Source organism: Helicoverpa armigera, chromosome 1 (assembly GCF_030705265.1).
Source record: "Helicoverpa armigera isolate CAAS_96S chromosome 1, ASM3070526v1, whole genome shotgun sequence".
Classification (NCBI taxonomy): Eukaryota; Metazoa; Arthropoda; class Insecta; order Lepidoptera; family Noctuidae; genus Helicoverpa; species Helicoverpa armigera.
In genome coordinates this window covers 14,502,790-14,523,615 of record NC_087120.1, presented here as the reverse complement: position 1 = coordinate 14,523,615, position 20,826 = coordinate 14,502,790, and the positions used below count along the sequence as shown (strand labels likewise).

General features: G+C 34.6%; 1 protein-coding gene across 2 annotated transcripts in view; it reads right to left on the bottom strand.

The window, feature by feature from the left end:
- LOC110373856 (proton-coupled amino acid transporter-like protein pathetic) overlaps positions 1-20,826 on the bottom strand; it is a 43,322-nt gene that overhangs the window by 3,695 nt on the left and 18,801 nt on the right. The window contains exons 1-4 of one of the 2 annotated variants that reach the window (XM_021331270.3): positions 6,795-6,893; positions 4,369-4,429; positions 1,830-1,915; positions 1,426-1,500 (exon numbers count right to left, since the gene is read on the bottom strand). In XM_021331270.3, coding sequence (XP_021186945.1) covers positions 1,426-1,500; positions 1,830-1,915; positions 4,369-4,377 — 170 coding nt within the window. In that variant the 5' untranslated portion in view covers positions 4,378-4,429; positions 6,795-6,893. Of the gene's footprint in view, positions 1-1,425; positions 1,501-1,829; positions 1,916-4,368; positions 4,430-6,794; positions 6,894-20,826 lie in introns of those variants that run through there. The other variant, XM_021331269.3, reaches the window with a different exon arrangement.

Sequence of the window (20,826 nt, the reverse complement as noted above, 5' to 3'; positions counted from 1 at the left end):
CATAATAACTTAAGCGTTATACGATTCAAGAAAAACACGCTATTTTTGTCTGCCTTATTCATGTTCCATATGTAAGAGGTGACATGATTTCCCCTTTTCGACGTAATTCAATTCTTACATTGGAATTGTTGATTTTACAGAAACAAGGTTTTTATGTCTAGGGTACCTGGAAAACATTTATGCTTTGTTTGTAGGCATGAAGTAAACACAAATGAGGTCAGTTTTTTTTCTGAACACGAGGACTGTAGGTAGTTTTAAAGTCTGGGAGATGTGTGGAAATGAAAAATGGTAGGTAATAATAAATCATTGTGTAAATAAAGCTGATACATTTTTTATGAGCCAATGTCAGCATATACAATGTAACACGTTGTGTAGGTACAATTATGACTTCTATTGTGTTTATTATTTTCTAGAAGATCCAATTTCGCTGAGCTTTGAGATCTACAGCACAAGGCCGCGTAGAAGTTGTATTTCTTTGCAACGATAACTTATGAACGCTGATCGCCTTCTATAACTCTATCTTTTTATGACGCTTTCACACCAAAACTACTTAACCGATCAGAATGAAATTTGGTACACCAGGTAGTCACTTCAGGACAGGCACTTTTATCAACTTGCGAAGTAGGTCTCTCGGGATGCGGATGGAATCACGGGGAATGGTATCAATTGATAAAAAATGTTCCTACAAGCCAACTACATTCTGATGAAGCAATTTCTATAAAAACTAGTTACTTGTACCTAATAACATGACTAATTCTAAATATGCTGAGCATCTAATTAAGCAATTCGCATTAGCATTAAAAAATGTTCAGTAAATCGCGTGGCAAGAGCAAAACTATTTTAAATACATGTAAGGTATTAGCTGCCTGCATTTTTATGGATTTCTAGGTCACACAGGTACTTTCTGCATTTAGGTATTTACTATGTTAAATACCGACCTCATGTACCAGCTATGTAGGCAATAGAAACTTTTTAATTTTAGGTTTAGGTTTAAAGATTTTTCTCTCATAAGAACAATTACAGTTCCCTTAAAATGAGATACAAATACATTTTTCATTTGAAATTACGCAATTTTTCATTTATTTAAAAGATAGCAAGCCTTGAAATACGTCGACGGGGATGATCAATTATACGGAAAATCTAGATGCTTATAATATGCAATAGTAACATAAATACACTTATTTAGTAAGTAATACAGGTAACACAGAAGAAATATACACTTTTAGTAGATACTTAGTGAAGGGAGAAAATAAAATTGGACAGAATTATTTCAATTTCCGCCTATTCGCAAAGACGAAACTTGAAAATGACGATTGGAGAGAGAAATTCAAATATAGAGGACGATTGGAGAGGTATTGCAGAAATTCAAAGAAACAAAATGGTTTGTTGATATTTTGTTTAAAGTAAAAATTATAAAATACTTACGAAGTAGGGTTCTCCAATTTTCTTTCAGTGAACGGATCGAAATCGGCTGATTCCAGGTCTTTCGTCATGTTGTATCTGCACACAAAATAAATATATTAGAAAAATAGGTGTTTAGAGTTAATTCATTGTAAATGCCAGATTTAAGTTTTATATTAACTCTTATCTCATTACTTTTCAGGCCGCTTACAGGGTTTTTCCACATATCGTATTAACATCATAACAACAAACATACAGCGACAAAAGAAAAGCCTTTTTTATCAATAATATTGAAAAGCGTAAGAGCTCATTTCTTGTGCTCTTCATACGAACGAGTTGCCATTGAGAAAAAAAATTCAAGTCTGTAGGACCCTCGCGGCACCTGGAGGCTACTTTTTACTTGAGTGTAGGTACAAAATAATACTAACTTGCTGACGACTTTTTCCTTCTTCTTCTCATCCTGAGACAGGAACGTCTCCAGTTCCTGCGGCGCAGGCGCATTTCCATTCGCTTCCTAGAACAAAAAATAATTTTAGTCAGAAACTTGCCAGTGTGAGGATTGCAGTTGGAAAAACTACTTAAAACCTAATTATAAATATTGTTATTCTTATAGAAAAATGTGTTCTGGCTTTAGGTCTGTCTGTTTGCGATATACTCAGAAAGAGCTGAACGGATTTTATTGCGGTAAGTGAATAATGGCGGAAATGGTGACAGAAGAAAATATATTTACGTTCCTATACTGTAAAGACAACTGTATGTCAATTGGTACATGATTATTAATTACTGCTAAAAGTACTTTTAGCATGCAAAGGACCTATTTTCAATAAAAAACTCATATTCACTCTACTAAGACTTCATTATTTTTATTCAGCAATAGGATAAGATTATCTAATTTCAAAAGTTTTCTCGATATAAGAAATTGATAAGATACTACACGATATACTGATACCACACGAATTGTAGACAGACAGTTTAATCATAATCGAAAAAGAAACCGATATGATAGTGATATTTTCTTATCATGGTAAACATGAAAAGTAAAATTGGATTGCCGAAATGTACCTACGGAGAGGCCTTAATTCTTTCAGCCTATTTTTACATAGTAGTAACCATTAAGTAATCTGTGGTGATATGATGATGATACCTGTGCGATTTAGAACTACCTATTGGATACCTATTGATTGAAGTTCAAGCGTGGGGTAGATAGTTACTTCGATAAAATAATAATTTATTTTTGTTTAATGTGAAAATTCTACTCAAGGCTGTTGCATGCACCCATAAACAATGTCTCTTTATTTTTTAGCTCTGTGATCAACAATAATTGATAAGTAATGAAACTCTCTATAAACTTTAGAATTTGATAACGCAGACGAAACTTAAAGAACTTTAAGAACTTTCTCTTGTCACTTAATTAATTAAGTATTCTATTAAAGCTTGTATTTGTAATATGTAGCCCATTCATTAAATAATTCCAAAGGACAAAAACTTCGATGCCTGAAGGTCACTCCTAAGTCGTGTCTTAGACAAGGCAAACTACGGTTTAACGATGACATACTTAATTATTTCCTTATAGTTATTACCTATCAAATGTTATAAGTAGGTACCATTATCATAAACCACCACTAAGAGGCTGTAAGACAGCACTTTAGAACGTAGAAATTTACAAAAGGCAGTCCCTAAAACGCCCACCCTTCACCACTTCCCGTGTTTTGCTGGGAAGAAGTGACGTAACAAACTCCCCAAAAATACATGTATGTCTGTATGGTTTGAAGAACAAATTTTATACAAAATGTTATGGGTATAATAGTAGATTTGAAGTTACTTAAATGTAATGTTTCTGAGACTTATCATACATAATATAAGGTATGCATGTTTATGTTTATGCAACTACAATTACCTACCGTAGGTTTGAAGAACCTTTAAACATCGCTGAACTAATAAAAAAACATAGTAGATAATAAAGTAAAAAATCTGTTAGTGAGTATAATCCTTTCGATTTCAAGTTTGCTTTGAATGGAGCACTAAGTGGACCTTGGACAAGATAATTATTTGTTTAGTTGGTTGATTTAACGCGTAACAGCTCAGGCGCCGATGTCAGTGAATGACGGTGATAAAGTAAATCTCCGGTTTTGATTTAATATTCGAGCCGTGTGTAATTGTGATAAAATCTATGCAAACTTATAAAAAAAAGTAGATATGCTTATGTGGCAGGAATTTACTTATTGTTATAAGGTACCTAACTAAATATTTTGACTAATTTAATTAATTGATTGAGATTATTTTGCAAGATACCGTCGATGTGTGATCTTATTTGTATAATTATAGCTCTTACTTAAAAAATGCTTTTATACTATTTAAGTACGATCGTGTATTACTTAACTAACTAATTAACTTTGTATCTAAAACATCAATTCATCTACCTAATAGTCTTTCTATTTATAGATTGAAGTAGGTACAGTCTATAATACCAGAACCATCTAGTTTATGTTTATTTTAACCATTTATACCTATTTCCTAGCGACATTCATAACGATGTGTGCAAAATATCATTTTCCATTTTGCGCTCAGCCTTTTTTAGTATTGCTCACTAAAGTGACAAATGACGAATTTTGCTATGCTATATTTGATTAAGTACTTATTCATTCATTAGGTAGTGGTTTAGTATACCTAATTTATTTATTTTTAGCTATTATACAGCTGCGAAATCTTCGTTACGTTCTTTTTCTGAAATTGGTAGAAATCGCGTGAAAATCCGTGCAACAGTTTTTGAGTTTATCCCGAACAGACATATAGACAGATACGGGTTAGGACTTGTTTGTGTACTACTAAATGTTCATTGGGGTTACACCCGCGTGTGGCGGGTACTACCTCCCGCACGTGGATAAAAAGTAGTTTATCATGAAGTTTATCATGAAGCAGAATTATTTGAGGAAGCTGTAAATAATATTATACCAAAATATAACTTACATTAACCATTTTGCTGTATTATCGCCGACAGCTAACAGAGATAAAGGGTCCTCTTCAATGCCTGCGAACAAAATAAACAACATTATTACCTACTTATATATAATCAAAATATTTACTTACGTAAACAGTGTTGGCTAATTGATATTCTTAATTACACTATTCGTAATAGAAGTCGTAAATCATTGTATGATTTGTTTTTTATCACATAATGTAATGTGTAGTTTTTTGTCCCAAATTGAATTAAGAGCGGTTGGTTCAATCTTGATCCATATGAAACGTTTTATCCGTTAGATAGACCTTTAAGTAAGTAAGGTAAGTATGGTATTTTTATATTAGGTACCATCAATATATTGGACAAATGTAATCATCTGCGTAGTCTTTTCACAACTATTTTGGGGTCGACTTCCAGTCTAACTGTATGCAGCTGAGTACCAGTATTTTCCAACGAGCAACTGCCTATGCGACCTCCTCGACCCACTTACCGGGGCAACCCAATACCCTTGGTTAGACTGTTTTCAGACTTACTGGCTTCTGAACTGACTGCCCGTAACGACTGCCGAAGATGTCCAAATGACAGCCTTGGCCTACAGTTTAACGTGCCCTACGAGTATACCTATTGTAATACAATTTCATGCTGAAAGTCATTGTAGGCTACAATGACGGTGTTACGATGGTGAAGTAATAATAACATAAACTATAATATTGAACGTTTAATATAAATATTTGGAGGAAAATGTAACACATATTAGTAATAGGCATTTAAAATGTTTAATGTTACGTAGTCAAATTGTCGTGAAGTAGGCGCTTTATATACTTAGATAAGGAAAATTAGATTCGTTTTTGCCTTTGAACTCAGACAATATTTCAAGTGAATTCTGATATATTTTGGGCCATTTTTACCAAGAATCCGATGCAGGAAACCTGCTGCTTATTTTAAATTAAAAAACGAAGGTATTTTTATTTCTTATAACGAATGATTCCTAAAATAAGATTGAACAAGAAGTAGGTAGTTTTAACGAAAATCCTGGCTATGTAGTAAAAAAAAACGCTTACGTAATCGGGTGTCAGTGAAATTGGCCCTACGCATATGTTGCTGTAGTAAATTAAACATGAATTTGTTTGTTCACGGAGTTAATACATGTTTATACTGTGATTTGTAAAGGATAACAGATAGTATTTATAATGAGGTCTTCTTTTACAATGAACCATAAAATAATATTTAACGGTTTCGTGCGCATTATCAATGATAGGAGAAACAATTGCCGATCGTCAAGCATCAGGTAAGACAAATTATTGCTGAACATCAGCTATTGTTTAAATTTGTTACTAACGGTGAGTACAGTTCGCTGAAACAAGTTTAACAATAAACTGTAGGATCTGAGAATGGCAGAAATATGAGAAAGAGTTAAAGAATAGCAGTTATATTTTTTGTATTTTTTTAAAACTACCTACATGTCACCATGCATTTAGCGAAAGATATCCTATTATACTGTGTAAGTTCGTGTTTGTGACTTTTTCCCGAGAAAACAACTGAACGGATTTAGAAGTACCTATGTATTGTGCATTACATCAGAATAACTAACAGGTTACTTTTTCTTAAGATGCGAGAAAACTTCCTTCGAAACTGCTAAAGGAAGCTAGTAATTTTTATTAAATAATGTGGTATTTCAAGAATTTTGCAGATAATGCAGCATCGGACAACGTGTGAGGAAATAATCTCGAGTCACGCTTGTAACACAAATATTATACGAGTTTAAGAAGATCAAGGTTGTGAGGCGGCGTGGGCCGAACTGAGCGCACGGTGAGATTACTCACTGTCTTTATAAAACACCAGTCATTATGACAATTATCTTTAGCCAATGAATATACAAATAGCTCTTACTATGGATTTTTAATTTACCTGTTTCGTGGTATTTTACAAATGCTACTAACGGTTCGCACTACACGTTTTTATGACTGGGAATTTCTATTCGCTTTATTTATGTGTATGAAAAAACCCATAAAAATCAAACCGCGTATTATTTTAAAATAATGTTATCGGCCGTCCTGTTATCGTTCACGAGTTATAACACAGTTACATCAATTTCCATTTTATACAATTTATCTACGGTCACTATTTTGTGATAATTATGTTTCGCGCGATGACTTTTCGTTTTAAATTCAAAACAAATACAAATTATCTGCAAGTACATCGATAGCTTAATCTACTTCATAAAAAGTTACATCATATTACGAAAACAATATTAATACTGTAAAAAAAACTACAGAGATGACAGCGCGAATTTATTTTTGTTAACGCGACGATAATAAAATAAAAACACTTATCTCACAACCGCGTTGTAAGTCCAATTAATTAATGAGTTATTGCGAGCACATTATAATAAATAATGTTGACTTAAGACGAATTTATTGAGAATTAAACTTACTTGGTTTGAAGCTCGAGAAATGCGTGTTGCTTTGACAGCAGTTTAGCCGCGACTGATAATGCGAGCTGTCTCGGCTTGTTCATATCGACGTTTATCGCAAATCGTTTGCAGCCATCACCGACCTGTGATAATGGATAAAACTGGCACCTCGTGTGCAGTCTCGTCGCGAGAAGGTGAAATGTCATGCGTCTGAACAACGAACAAAGCTTCGACAACGGCTTTCTTTTGTTGCCAATTTTTTTCTATAGGTCCTTAATTTTATATTTTCGTATTATTATATTATCGAATATTATATATATTTTAGTCATTTATTATAACTTTATTCCTATTTTTGCGTACAATTTGCGAAGCTACTTGTATTGCTTAAATAATCATTAGATAATAAATCCGTAACGTAATAATGATTAATATATGAAACTCGTATTTTTTAGGTAGCTGCAACGAATTCCACATATTTAAATTCTGTTCATAAAAAAGGTAACTACAATTTGTATAATTAACGTACATCAATTAATAACATTTACCTTGTTGCGAATAATAGCGACTATTGAGCCTACATCGAAGAAATGAAAACAAGTCAATATTGTTATGAAATACATATTTACATTAAAGGTAGCATAATGAATAATTACGTTTGTAGCATAATGAATGATTGTGTGAATAATTGTTACATATTATCAAATGCGTTCATTGGCATTAGAATGTAACGCCTTTTGAACCTTAAATTGTATGTAGATTCTATTTTATTGTATTAGTGAATGAAACGCTCACATATGTACCCACTGAAGACGGTGAAAACATACATACACAAGTACCTATTTATATGTATGTACATAGGTACCCAGACGAATATATTAACTCGCATTCACGCAGATGTGTGTACATTTAAAATTTAAATGGAAGCATATAGTGTACTTGGCTTCAGTTTTGGTTGACATTGCTCAGATTATGTCTGACACAAGCCCATGAATATTTATTAAGAATATGTTAAACAACCTTTATTATATATAGAGTAAAAGGGATTATCTTCATTCAAAGACAGTGTTAAGGTAAGCCAAATAGTAGCGGCAGACAGTGATTGTAAACGTATCTCAAGTTTTAGGTCACAGTCACAGCCCATTTTCACCAACAAGATAAACGTCCGATTAATGAAAAGAGCTCGTGAATAGTCGAACGAAGGTTAACATTTTATGTAGGCATCATACCTTGAAACGACTTACTACCAAAATACATGAAGTAAGTTTCAAGAAGTTATTAAAAAAGTTGTCGCTTAACCGTCCGATAACGTAATCGATTGTCGATGAAATTGACCGTTCAAAAGGTGACGTACAAGTAAGAATATGTGGCCTTAATTTAGTTACAGTTTTGTGGTGTTTATCCAATGTGTCAGCATAGTCCACATCGGCACAAAGTGCCACAAGGCACACACGACGGTAAACAACTGTTGCGTTAAGTGAATTTGATCGATTATCGCGAAACGCTTGAATTTTCACCTCGATTGAACCGACTGATGTTTTGTTATTCAAAACACGCGTTCGCGATCGTCTGTTACGATACTGGGCCATTCATACACGTGCTAAATATTGTCACAAAGAATATTTCTAAATAGTCAATGAGGGACAACTGGCTGCGCAGCCCCAAAATTTTTCCTCGAATTATTTTCGGATGTCTGCAAGTCTGAGAGGGAACTTTTTGTTGTGCTAAATATTTAAATACTAGCAGAGAAGAGAGTTACCTATACATATATGTACAAGCTTAGCATTTTTTTGACATGAGGACTTTTTGCGCACGTGTTAAACAAGCTAGTGTTTGAAAATGAAGTGACGTGCGCAGCATATCGCTAGGTTGGTCTCTATGTATGTCTAATTACATACATAGTTAGAAGTATTTTGCGAAAATACAATTACAAACACGGATGGAAGGTTCATTGTATTTGTAACCTAACGCAACAATTTCCCGTATTTAAAAATAATTAACGAAAATTTGAAAGATCCGAAACATATGTTGAGCAATATGCTGTTAACATTATTTTGATTGTTGCATTAATTGGAAAATAAATTGTAACGATATCATCGGTATCAACTTAGTTTCAAAGACTTTCATATATTATTAAGTATAGGTACAAAGTGACCGTCTACAATTAAATTAAAATATGCTGCATCGCTGCCCAGTGTGTGCGTATTCAAAAGGCTGGCAGCATTGCCACGTTGGATGGCAATGCTTAACCTGCTTAACACTGTTGGGTTACAGTAAAAAGATTTGCGAGACCCTCATTTTGAAATGTTGACCACTTTTTACGTTACTACACGAAGTATATAGATATTTATTTTTTACAATAGATTTTACGCTCTGATACGCGATTTCGGACGCGTCTACTTATTTATGTTAAAAAGTAAAATTTACTAAAGAGACTGTCATGGCGTCGTGACAAGTCGAACTCACGTTTATAGTAAATTACCTACTTTACACAATAGGACACGAAATAAGTTTCTGAAGTAAGTGGTACGTATCGTACCTGCGTATGCTGCTAAGGCTTTACTATTTAACTCGTATATTTTATGATAAATAAACATTAATACTTAAATTAATTGATGTAACACTAATTAAGTTTCAAAAAACTATTGTTAGATCGTGAGGTTTTGAATCCTTTAAAACTGCGAGTGATTTGTGCTATGTCTGTTTTTCTGACTACCAGTGTAATTATTATTTGTTTATTTATTTAGTTTTGGTACATTTCTATAACGTATTGATCAGTTGATTTGCTTACTAGGTACATAGAAATAATACATTAATTGTACTTCCGTTTTGTCAAATTTCAGGTTTAGGTTGAAGAAATCCACTGTTAGACCAATCAGATATGAGAAAAAGCCTCGTAAGTGTAAGAAGTAACTTTACGATAGGAAGATACAGTATGTGCTTTGCGTTATCTTACTGGACACGAAATAATATAATTTTGTGCAAAATTGCATTTCCGAGGTAACCTTAAGACGACGAATATTAGAAAAAACCTGTATTAAAATTGTTGTATCCAGGATTCCATCCATATTACTTCTAAGTTTCATATACATAGGTAACTAAACGTAAATCTTCGTTTCTGAATTTTGCAGCACATATATATAGTGATTCATTTCTATTTATATACAGATAAATAATACAATAATATACTGGATGACTTGACAAAAATTCTGTCAAAGTGATTTGTGATAAAAATTCAATATATGAAAGTCATGGTTAGTTTTAACCGACCATGACATCCTAAACCGGGACAGGTTTTTAATCTAAAAGATAAAATACGATTATAAGGTGTAGTATATACCTATAATTTTTACTAGCTTCCGCCCGCGGTTTCACCTGCGGCCCGAAATAAATCCTATCCCTATTCTCTATTTTATTCTATGTCGTGGTGGCCTAGTGGGCAAAGAACCAACCTCTCGAGTATGAGGGTGTGGGTATGATTCCAGTTCACGCAAGTACCAATGCAACTTCTCTAAGTTTGTATGTACTTTTTAAGTATAGGTTTCTTGGACACCAATGGCTGATAAAAAGGTGAAGTGAAACATCTCGAGGAAACCTGGACTATAAAGTCTAAATCACCAACTCACATTGAGCAAGCGTGGTGATTAATGCTCAATCCTTCTCCGTGTGAGAGGAGGCCTGTGCCCAGCAGTGGGACGATAAAAAGGCTGTAACAGAACAGAACTATGTCTTTCTCCCGGGTCTAAGCTACCAGTCGTTTAATTTTCAGCTCAATCGATTCAGTCAGTGATGGCGTGAACAAGGGATATAGGAATGCATTTTTATTTACTTATAATTGTAATTTTATCTATGGATTCACAGAAATGATTTTGATAGTTCTTTTCCTTGCAGAAAGCCACTTTAGTTGTAAATGTTCTAGGTAAATAATTGGTAATTTCCTTGGATCTGCCTTCAGTTGTAAATAAAGAAATGTATGCCTGCAAATCGATTTTCAAAATACTCTGGATCTTAATTTCGTATACAGATAACTACCTACACTAATTATGTTTATAATAACATTTTTTTGTTTATTGAGAAAAAAAATGTTATTATATATCAGAATTCTTTTGTTTATTGAGTGACATTCGCAAAGGAAATTGGTTCACAACCCATTGTGTGGTCCCTGAATGGTATCTCTAACAAATGTGCCTTATCTTATGTTTTGGTGATAAGGCGTTAAGGCGAGGAAGTGGTCAACAATAATTCCATAACCGGCACGCGCATCTAAGGCGCCAAAAGGGGTCGGAGCGTCTGAGCGGGGCGAGGATAACAATACGCGCGCTAGCTTATAACTAAAAGTCGTAAGCGACAAAATGGTTTTGTAATTTTAATATTTAGAAATGATAATTTAATAAAAATTCCTACTACCATTTTAAAGAGTATGTATATACTCAACTACTAAAAAAGTTAAGAGGCTTAAATCGGTCCCGTTTGCCCATAATATGTGAATCTCTTTTTAAAAAGAGGTATGTTTGATATATTTTTCTCTGTTATAAAAGTTACCTAATCATGTTTCTACAACTAACAAAATAAGGCTTATATCATGAACTTTCAGGTAACCAAGTTGTATTTTGATCCGTTTTGTATTTACTGAGAAAAATTGACATCCTTGGCGCCAAAAATTCCAATTCGTCCTCTTAACTGATGTGTTATCTCAATGACCCACAGAGAAGCGCTTGTGTCTCGAATAAACAAAGGAAGCTATCAATTAACTCTTGGTAACAACGTGTACTTATGAAATCCCTACTAATATTATTATTAACGCGAAAGTAGCTCTGTCTGTCTGTCTGTTACGCTTTCACGTCTAAACCACTGAACTGGTTTTGATAAAATTTGGTACAGAGATAGAGTTGACCTTGAGAAAGAACAAAGGAAAGTTTTTATCCCGGAATTTTGAAGAATTCTCTTGGAAACGCGATATAACCGAACTCTACGCGGGCGAAGCCGCGGGCTTAAGCTAGTACTATATGAAGTATACTGTTTCATCCGTGTCAGAGGGAACTACTTTCGCACCCGGATATAAGGTAGCTTATTATGTTGTTTCTTAGGCTAGACTTTCGTTTAAATAGGTTCCAAAAAAAGCGCCGTAATAGGCACAAGATTCATTTCGAATTTTTAATATTAACTAGCAACCCGCCCCGGTTTCGCACGGGATAACAGTATTTAACCATTATTTAATGTATGTTATTATACATATAAACATTCCTCTTATCACTCTATCTATTGAAAAAAACCTCATGAAAATCGGTTCCGTAGTTTTGAAGATTTAAGCATACCTACAAAGGGACGTAGGGACAGAAAATGCGACTTTGTTTCATACTATGTAGTGATAGTACCTAATTACGATAATGCGAAATTGAAAAAGATACCTACTAAATAAAAGTGGCTTGTAAGTCAATAAAATTAAAATGAAAGCCTGCAATTAATGCCACGTGACCTGAATTATTAACTTAAATATGTACCTGTCTTTACCCTACGTTGAAAGCTATTTGTAGGATAATTACTGTCGTAGCAATTAAGGCTTTCAAACTCCTTCAATAATTTACTATAAAAACTGCAATATTCATATTGTTTCAGGGTTCTTTATCGTTTACTTGATAAATTATTATAGACTAGATTCCGCCAACTGATTCACCCGTGTCCCGTGGGAATTATTTCGCGCACCTGGATAAAAAGTAGCCTAACATCTGCCTCAATAAATAAGCTATCTAACACTGAAAGATTTTTTCTAACCGTAATACCAGTTCCGAAGAACTTTTATCTCTAAAATATTGTAATACAGAAACTGAATAGCAAAAGAAAGCTAAGAAAGAAAATTATATCAACCTGCCATATTAAATTACACGTAAAAATATCTGGTTACGCCTGGCTTTTAGTATAATAGACGTACCTACTGCGAACTTAGAACTATTGTGAAAACGTGTCTACGTGAACTTGCTATCGATTTATAACCTAGCATGAGCTGCGCCCACGTGAGCCGTGACTTCATGACTAAGCAAATTTTTCTACAAGCAAATTCACCATTTCAAGTATACATATGCGTCAGAACGTGCCTAAATTTAAAATCTACGAGTCAGTATTTGGCGCTATCTTATTGTGAAATTTTAACAGTATTATCTCAGGTTTTCGCGATGACTTAACATTAATTATCGCAGCTTCTAAATAACATTTATTATATTAAATTAATAACAATAACAATTAAATAAAAAAATAATAACATTTATTTTTATGTTGATGACGGTTCGCATACACAGCAGATTCCGTGGTCGCGGGTTGAGTCACTAAACTACATAATTGAATAAATTAAAAAGTTGTTTCATTGTAACTATATCTCATAAAGAAGTTCGTAGGTAGTAGCACCTTTGAATGCATTTTTGTGGAAAAAATGTGCTTGGTAACTCAGAATCATAATGAAATATTTTATGTACTTAAATTGTGTCCATTATAAAATACTAGCCCTTATCCATCGGTTTCACTCGCGTCCCGTGAGAACTACTACCCGTACGTACCGTAATAAAATATAGCCTATGTTACTTGGGAAGAGTGTAGGTAATTAGTTTTCCAACAATGAAGTAATTTTTCAAATCCGTTCAATAGTTTTGCAGTTTCGGAGCCTTTACATTTTGGAGCCTTTTACAAACAAGGAAACAAAAATTATTTCTCTGTATTATTGGAACAAAAATTGTTCTTACGAAGCTAATATAGTTCACGAGGACAAAGTTTCTACGATAATATCAATGAGTATCAACACAATGCTAGGGGATAAAAGATTTTTTGTAATCGTAATAGTGGTTCCAAAGAACTCTTTATTCCTAAAATATTGTAGTACCATAAGAAACCGAATAGCAAAAGAAAGCTAAGAAAGAAAATTATACCAATCTACCATATTAAATTACACGTAAAAATATCTTGTTACGCCTGGCTTTTAGTATAATAGACGTACCTACTGCGAACTTACTATTGGCGTTGGATTAAGTAAATACGCCTTAGAACTATTGTGAAAACGTGTCTACGTGAACTTGCTATCGATTTATAACCTAGCATGAGCTGCGCAAACAATTAGTTCATCTTGTTTGTTGATTAACGACTATACTTCCATCCGTTACATTCGAAAATCGATGGCAGAGGTCAACGTTCAACAGTGGACATCCTACGGCTAAGCTGATGATGATGAAGTTGATCACAATATGCAATTCGACGAAGCAAGACTTGAATACTCTTGCAATAAAGACTCATTAATAACACATGCTTAGATAAACTAACATGACATTGACCTTTATATTATCGCGTTATTAACATAATGAATATGTGATTTTGTACGTAATTTCAATGATTTTGTAGCAAATTATCAAGTATGCTAATGGTAGGCATGAATTATGTGTTCTCCTAGCTATATTTATTAGGAATATATTCCGGGGTCTGTCAAAAATGTGTGAACTGTATTCAAGAAATGAAAGACTGTATTCATAATTGTATGCATATTAAAAACGTCTTATTTTCTCACATGAATTATACCCAAAACTACGCTACGAGTGTCGTAAAGTAAAGCATAAAAACCTGCGAACTCGAAACGAAGGATGAAGACCAAGCGAAGTGAAAGAGGAGTATACAGAAAGCGGACCGGTTTTACAATAAACAAAATATTTGTCTAATCTGTTCTAGAATAGGTACAATCACAGACTACAGTGTACTACGAAGTACTATGTATAAAATGAAACATCAGTTTGTTTTGTATCAACATAAAGAAGATGTACCTAAGCAGACAGACAATGATTTATATAAATATTGTTACTATCGCCGCAGGCTATGTTTTATGGCTCGTGCCTAACTACCTAACAGTCGCACGAGTTGATCGATCAAAGGTTAAGCTACGCGAGCGGTCACTCCGGGAATGGGTAACCATCTTTTTTTAACGAGATCCTTCTTGTTTTAGAACGTGTTGGTTAAATTGTTAGGTCCCGGCTGGAATTTGTAGTCAGAAGCCAGAAAGTGGTCAAACGTTTTGGGATCAATAGAGTTGCTTAGGTAACTGGGTTGAAGAGGTCAGATACTCTGTCCGTTCATGTAAAAGTCTGGTACTAAGCTATATCCTGTTACATAGGATCATAATAATTGGTGATTCAAAATTCCCCGAACTACAGAATATAAATAAAGAATATATTTAATAATTATTAAAGCCTCATGTTTTTCAATGAAAAACTAGTCGCTTCTGAGCGTCCCTTATTATGGATAACATGAATTGAAAAGAAAAGAAACTAACTTCGGAATGACTGAATAAGAGTGTTTCTCTTTTCGTTTGTGGTAGTTTTATTATCAAAACAAGCTGTATAAAAGTGAACTTTCCCGTACAAACTTTTCAGGATCTAGGTACAGGTTTCTCTTTATTTAAATTGGCTGTTAATTAACGAACTATCTCCATTGAACGCTTCCAATCATATCCAATAATTGAGCGTCATTTCCTTCATTCAATGTTTTCTGCAAAAGTTTTGTGGAATTCAGCAGCACTAATTAGCATTCACATTAATTATAAAATAGCCATTTTGTTTGTCAGAGTCTTTGACGTCATTTAAAGGTAATCGTGCGAACGATTCGCCCATTTGTTCGTGTTAATGTGAATTGTGCATACTGCATCGCATTAATTCATAGGGGCGATTGAAGCGTGCACCACATAATTGTGTTTCCTTATTGAGAGCAATTTAGCAAGTATTGTCATATACATTTATGTCAATGTTGTTACACTGTAATTTATGCTTGTTACCTGTAATTCATACCTACTACTTAGTTGTTTTACCCGCGTGTCCAGGGAGTACTGATCGAACCCCAATAAAATACATATAGCCTTAGGATATTCACCCACAACGTGGCTTTTGGGTAAAAGGATTTTCAGAGACCCAAATAGTGCGCAGGAATTTTTAATCAATATTACGAATGGTTTGTTACTATTATGTTTTAGTTAATCCACAATCAGTTAAGTAATTTAATGAATCAAAGATAATATCAATATCAATATCTATGAATATCTATCAATCAAGCTGTCATTTGTAAGGGAAGAATTTTTATTAAATTGAGAAATAGTATCCTGAAGAGTTCCTCCACTAGCTACTTGCCGAGGAATCCGTAGCCGCCTGTCACGAACACGGTGGCGCCGCAGTAGAACTGCTGCACGGCCGAGTCTCCGTGGTACTGAATGCATACGTGTCTGATTTTAACAGCCTCAGAATCATAAGCATCGGACCTTCTATATAAAACGCAGGCTACCGCCTGAGAAGCCGGGGCGCGGGACTGGCCGGCCGGGGCTGGCCAGTGAGTCCCGCGCCGAAATATGCCGAAACCAGCGCGACTGCGTCAAATTGACATTTTGATTATTTGTGTTTTTGAGTGCTATTTTGATTTGTTACTTTTATTATTGTAAATATTCTTTTGTGGAAAATTAATAGTTGTAAGTGTATACAAATAAGTAGCGTAGGCACCCAGATGTACAGTAATGGTGATGGGAGTGTAAGTGCTTGTCAATCTTCAACATCTCTGGATGCCCTGAGATGCCCGCTGTGCCCCCAAGCACGTTTTTTTAAAGGTAAGCGGGGTTTGAACGTGCACATTGGGAAGACACATAAATCCCAAAGTGCAGTTCCTCCCACACTAACCCCGACAAACCCAGATACCGACACACCTTTGGAACCGTTTTGGAAAAGACTTTCAAAATTCAAAAACACAATTCCAATCCTAAAGCGGGTTCCCCGAGGCGCCAGGGCTTTAGTAGCTCAACATTTGGCAGGTTGTGTCCGCCTGGCTGCACGGGAGAACTCGCAACGTGCTTGGGAGAACTTACTCACCTTCCCTTATAGAATCTTACATATTCAAAAAAATTTGGCATCCAAAAAGTCCTTAACGACCCAAATTAAAGATAACTGTAATGTTTCGGCCAGAGATTTCGACACTAAATCACCGACAACAGGATCTACCTATTCGAGGAGCATCCCCCACCTGGTAGAATCCAAGTTAAGTGAAGGTGACATAAGTGGTGCAGCGAGGATTCTTTTCAGCAGTGATGTGGTGGCACCTTGTTCTCCAGAAACACTTTCCGCTCTGGAGAGCAAACACCCTGCCCCATCCGATGACCTTTCTTTTCCCGACCCCCCTGATCCGGATACCCATACCCTCATTATTACAGGTCGACAATTGAGCACGGCAATAGGCTCCTTCAGGAGTGGTTCCGCAGGCGGCCTCGACGGCTTGAGTCCGCAACACCTTAAGGACCTTACCTGCCCAAGCGCCGGGGAAGCTGGTGAGTCGCTCTTGAAGGAGCTTACAGCCCTGGTCAACCTTATGCATTACATTACATTTTTTTTATTTTTTTTTTTTTTAAGTGGCAACACTGGTGGCCGGTTGTCAAAAATATGTGTCCTAGATTTTATTTTAAAATTAAATAGTTTTAGTGATTTAATTATTGTAAATGACCTTAGAATCAGTAAATTAAGTGATTAGATATATGGACAAATGTTTGTGAGTGATTTCGTTGCGAGACAACGATAGAAATCCATCGGAAAGAAACTGGCTGTCATCCCAACGGACGGATTTGAAAGTGTTCGAGACGAACATAAAACCCGGGGAGTATTTGCTTATTCTCTATTTATTAGATACCCAGTCCCCTCATTTAACAATTTTTTTCTATGCGCTGTACATATATTACTTACATGTTAAATAACCACATCATTTTCAAGCTGCGTCTAAATATGCCCCATCAATTATAAGTTTAAATGTCTTCTACATAACGAGATCAGCTGATTTGTGTGGTCATTGTAAGATCGTATTTCAAATCTTGAACCCTTCATTAACTTCTTATCAACAATTTATTACAAATTAAATTTTGTGAAGAAATACTTTAAAAATACTTCAATTTTCAAATGATACATTAGGAAAAAATATACCCTCAACAACTTTTTATTAATAATTTTGTTGTTGTTTTGTTGCTATACCTAATAGGTACATAATTTAGGTACTTAAAACTTGATCAAACAATACAGAATACTATTTTCCTTTTAATTAGCTTTAGAATCTTCAACTCTGTATTAATGTTAATTATATTTCTCCAATCCTTTGTTTATAAACTTTACTTCTGACCTTCTTTTCTTTTTCTTCCTTCACTTAGCTGTCTCTTCTCACATTCCAGGGTGCCTCAGGGTTAGCTATTCATCATGGTTACCCGTAGAGCTGCATTTGAGGAAAAGTTGAGGGCTACGTTGAAAGAGTTGGAAACTAGCAAAAACCTGTGTAAACAGCTGCTACAAGAACGGGATGATAGCGAGGTAGAAGTTAAGGTTATTGTAGACAAGAACACTGAACTTAAGAACCAGTTGGCTGAATTACATATAGAACATATGGATTTACTCGACCAAAATCAACACCTAAATCAACTTGTGTCAAACATGCAAGAGTGTAGCGACACACATGAACTGGCATTAAGAAGGATCTCTGAGCTGGAACATGAGCTAAGCAGAGCCCACAACACCATCACTCAGTTGGAGTCTGCAAAGTCCAGTGAACAGTCTGCGAACACCTGCAGCCTGTATGATGAGCTTGTTGGTAGTGCGTCCGGTTCTTGTAATCAGCCAATGATAACAATTGACTTGACCAATGATACTTTAGTACAGAATAAAATTACAAGTAATACACACAACAAAATTAAAAAATATTTAAAAATTAATAAGGTTGTCAAAAAACTTAAGAAAACTTTAAGAAAGTACACAGTTTTTAAATCGAATAACATATTAAGAAGAAAGAACATTAATTTAATTAAAGATTTAAATAATTGTGAACATCAATTGGACATTACTAGGACAAGGTATGATAGTGACATCCAACGTTTACAAGCTGAACTTTGTATTAAAGAAAATACCATTAGGGACATTTTCCAAAAGTATGAAGATTCACAGCAGGACCTAACAAAGCGTTTGCAGGAGGCCTGTGAGCTGGTAGACTTAGTCATACAAAATGCAGAGAAGTATGACTTGCTTACAAATAACATCTCGTGTAACTGTTTATGCCTCCCAACATCTGAGGCCCACCGTGTAACACCCACACAAGTGCCACAGTGTGTGTCACCCTCACAGGAGCCCCAGTCTGTCACAACCCTGGCCACTCAATTTGAAGAATGTTCAGACAAGGTTACGAGTGTGAGTAATAGTAATAGTAAAATAACATATATTTTTTCAGATAAGTTTGGTCAAGGCATTGGTAGTATTTTCAATCAGTGTTCGCAGCAATATGTTTTAAATCACTGTGTACCTGGTGCCAGTTTTAGTCACTTAGTTCAGAACATTAAGTTGTCTAAGCTTATCCCAGGTTCAACTGTTATATTAATTTATGGTGATAGCTTGGCAGTAAGTAGAAAAGAGTTATTAGATTATGTAAATCTAATAATAAATTTAAATGACATTAAATTCATATTATGTGCTCTGCCATATTCTTATAACTTTTCCGTTGATCAAAGTAGGCACATATTTGATTTGAACATGTTCCTTTATAATAGGACTTGTCAACTTGTTAATGCCATTCTTTATTTTGACATAAATGAGTATATTTTTGATTTTAAATTGACAGAGTACTCAATGTATTTACCAGCTAGGTGTAGGAGACATATTGCTAATATTTTAGCATATAGTATACAAACTGACACAGGTACGTCTGATGTATCTTCGGATATTGTTAGTAGTAATACTAACATAATTATTGATTCGCCCAGTAGTTTAAACTATTAGGCGCGACAAAGGATGGGCCGCATTTATTGAATGTTGTACATCAAAATATGCAGGGCTTGTCTGGCAAAGAATTAGAATTAAGTTTATTTTGGAAAACCATAATGTTCATGTTCTATGTTTAACTGAACATTGGTTAAAAGAACATCAAGTTTCATTTATTAATAATAGTAATTTCACTGTGCAAAGTGCGTTTGTAAGAAAGAATGCTATACGAGGCGGATCTTTGGTTTTGGTTTCAAATATGTTAAAATGTAAACAACGCCCTGATTTAGATAGTCTTTCTATCGAGCGCACCATTGAGCTGTCTTGCGTGGAACTTGAGCGTTATATTATTGTTTGCGTTTACCGGCCCCCCTTAGGTGACTTTAACAATTTCGAATCAATCATTGAAGATTTACTTAATAAATTAAAATCAAGCACCAAAGGTAAAATTATATGTGGAGATTTTAATGTTAACATTTTGGAGGATTCTCCTTTAACTATAAGACTATTAAACTTATTTAAGTCCTTTAACTTAGTAAATATATTCTTTGAACCAACCAGAATTACGGCCACTACTTCTACCTGTCTGGATAACATATTTAGTGACACTGAGGCCTCCAATGATTTAGTCATCAACCATCTTACGTCTGACCACTGTGGACAAAAAGTTAGTTTTCCCATGTTAGTTCACACTAAGCCACTTAAAATAGAATGCAGACCCTATTCAGTTAGTCGTTGTGTTAGATTTAAAAGTAATGTTACAAAAAATCTTGAACCTTCTATTCTTGCTAATGACGATCCTAACACCAATTATACATCTCTCTTTGGTGTCATACAGAATGAGTTCAATTCTTCATTTAAGACCAAAACCTTAAATATTAAAGGTACCTCGGCCAAATTCAACCAATGGGCCACTCAGGTATTTATATAAGTAGAGCGAGACTATATGAGTTATACGGTATGAAAACTTGTCAATTTGACGATAACTTTGTAAACTATGTTAGACAATATTCCAAAATATTTAAAAAGGTCTGTAATTTTGCAAAATCAAAATTTTTAAGTGATTCTATTAAAAACTCCTCAAATAAAATCAAAACAACCTGGAGAATTATAAATAATGAAACTGGCAAGTCAGTGAACCAGAACAACAAGTTAGAGATTAAACTGGACGACAAACTTGTTAGTAATGCGGCTGATGTAGCCAAAGCTTTTAATGAGTTCTTTGCGGATATACCTGTAACCACGACTCGCTCCTTAAATTCATCTTCAACTGACGC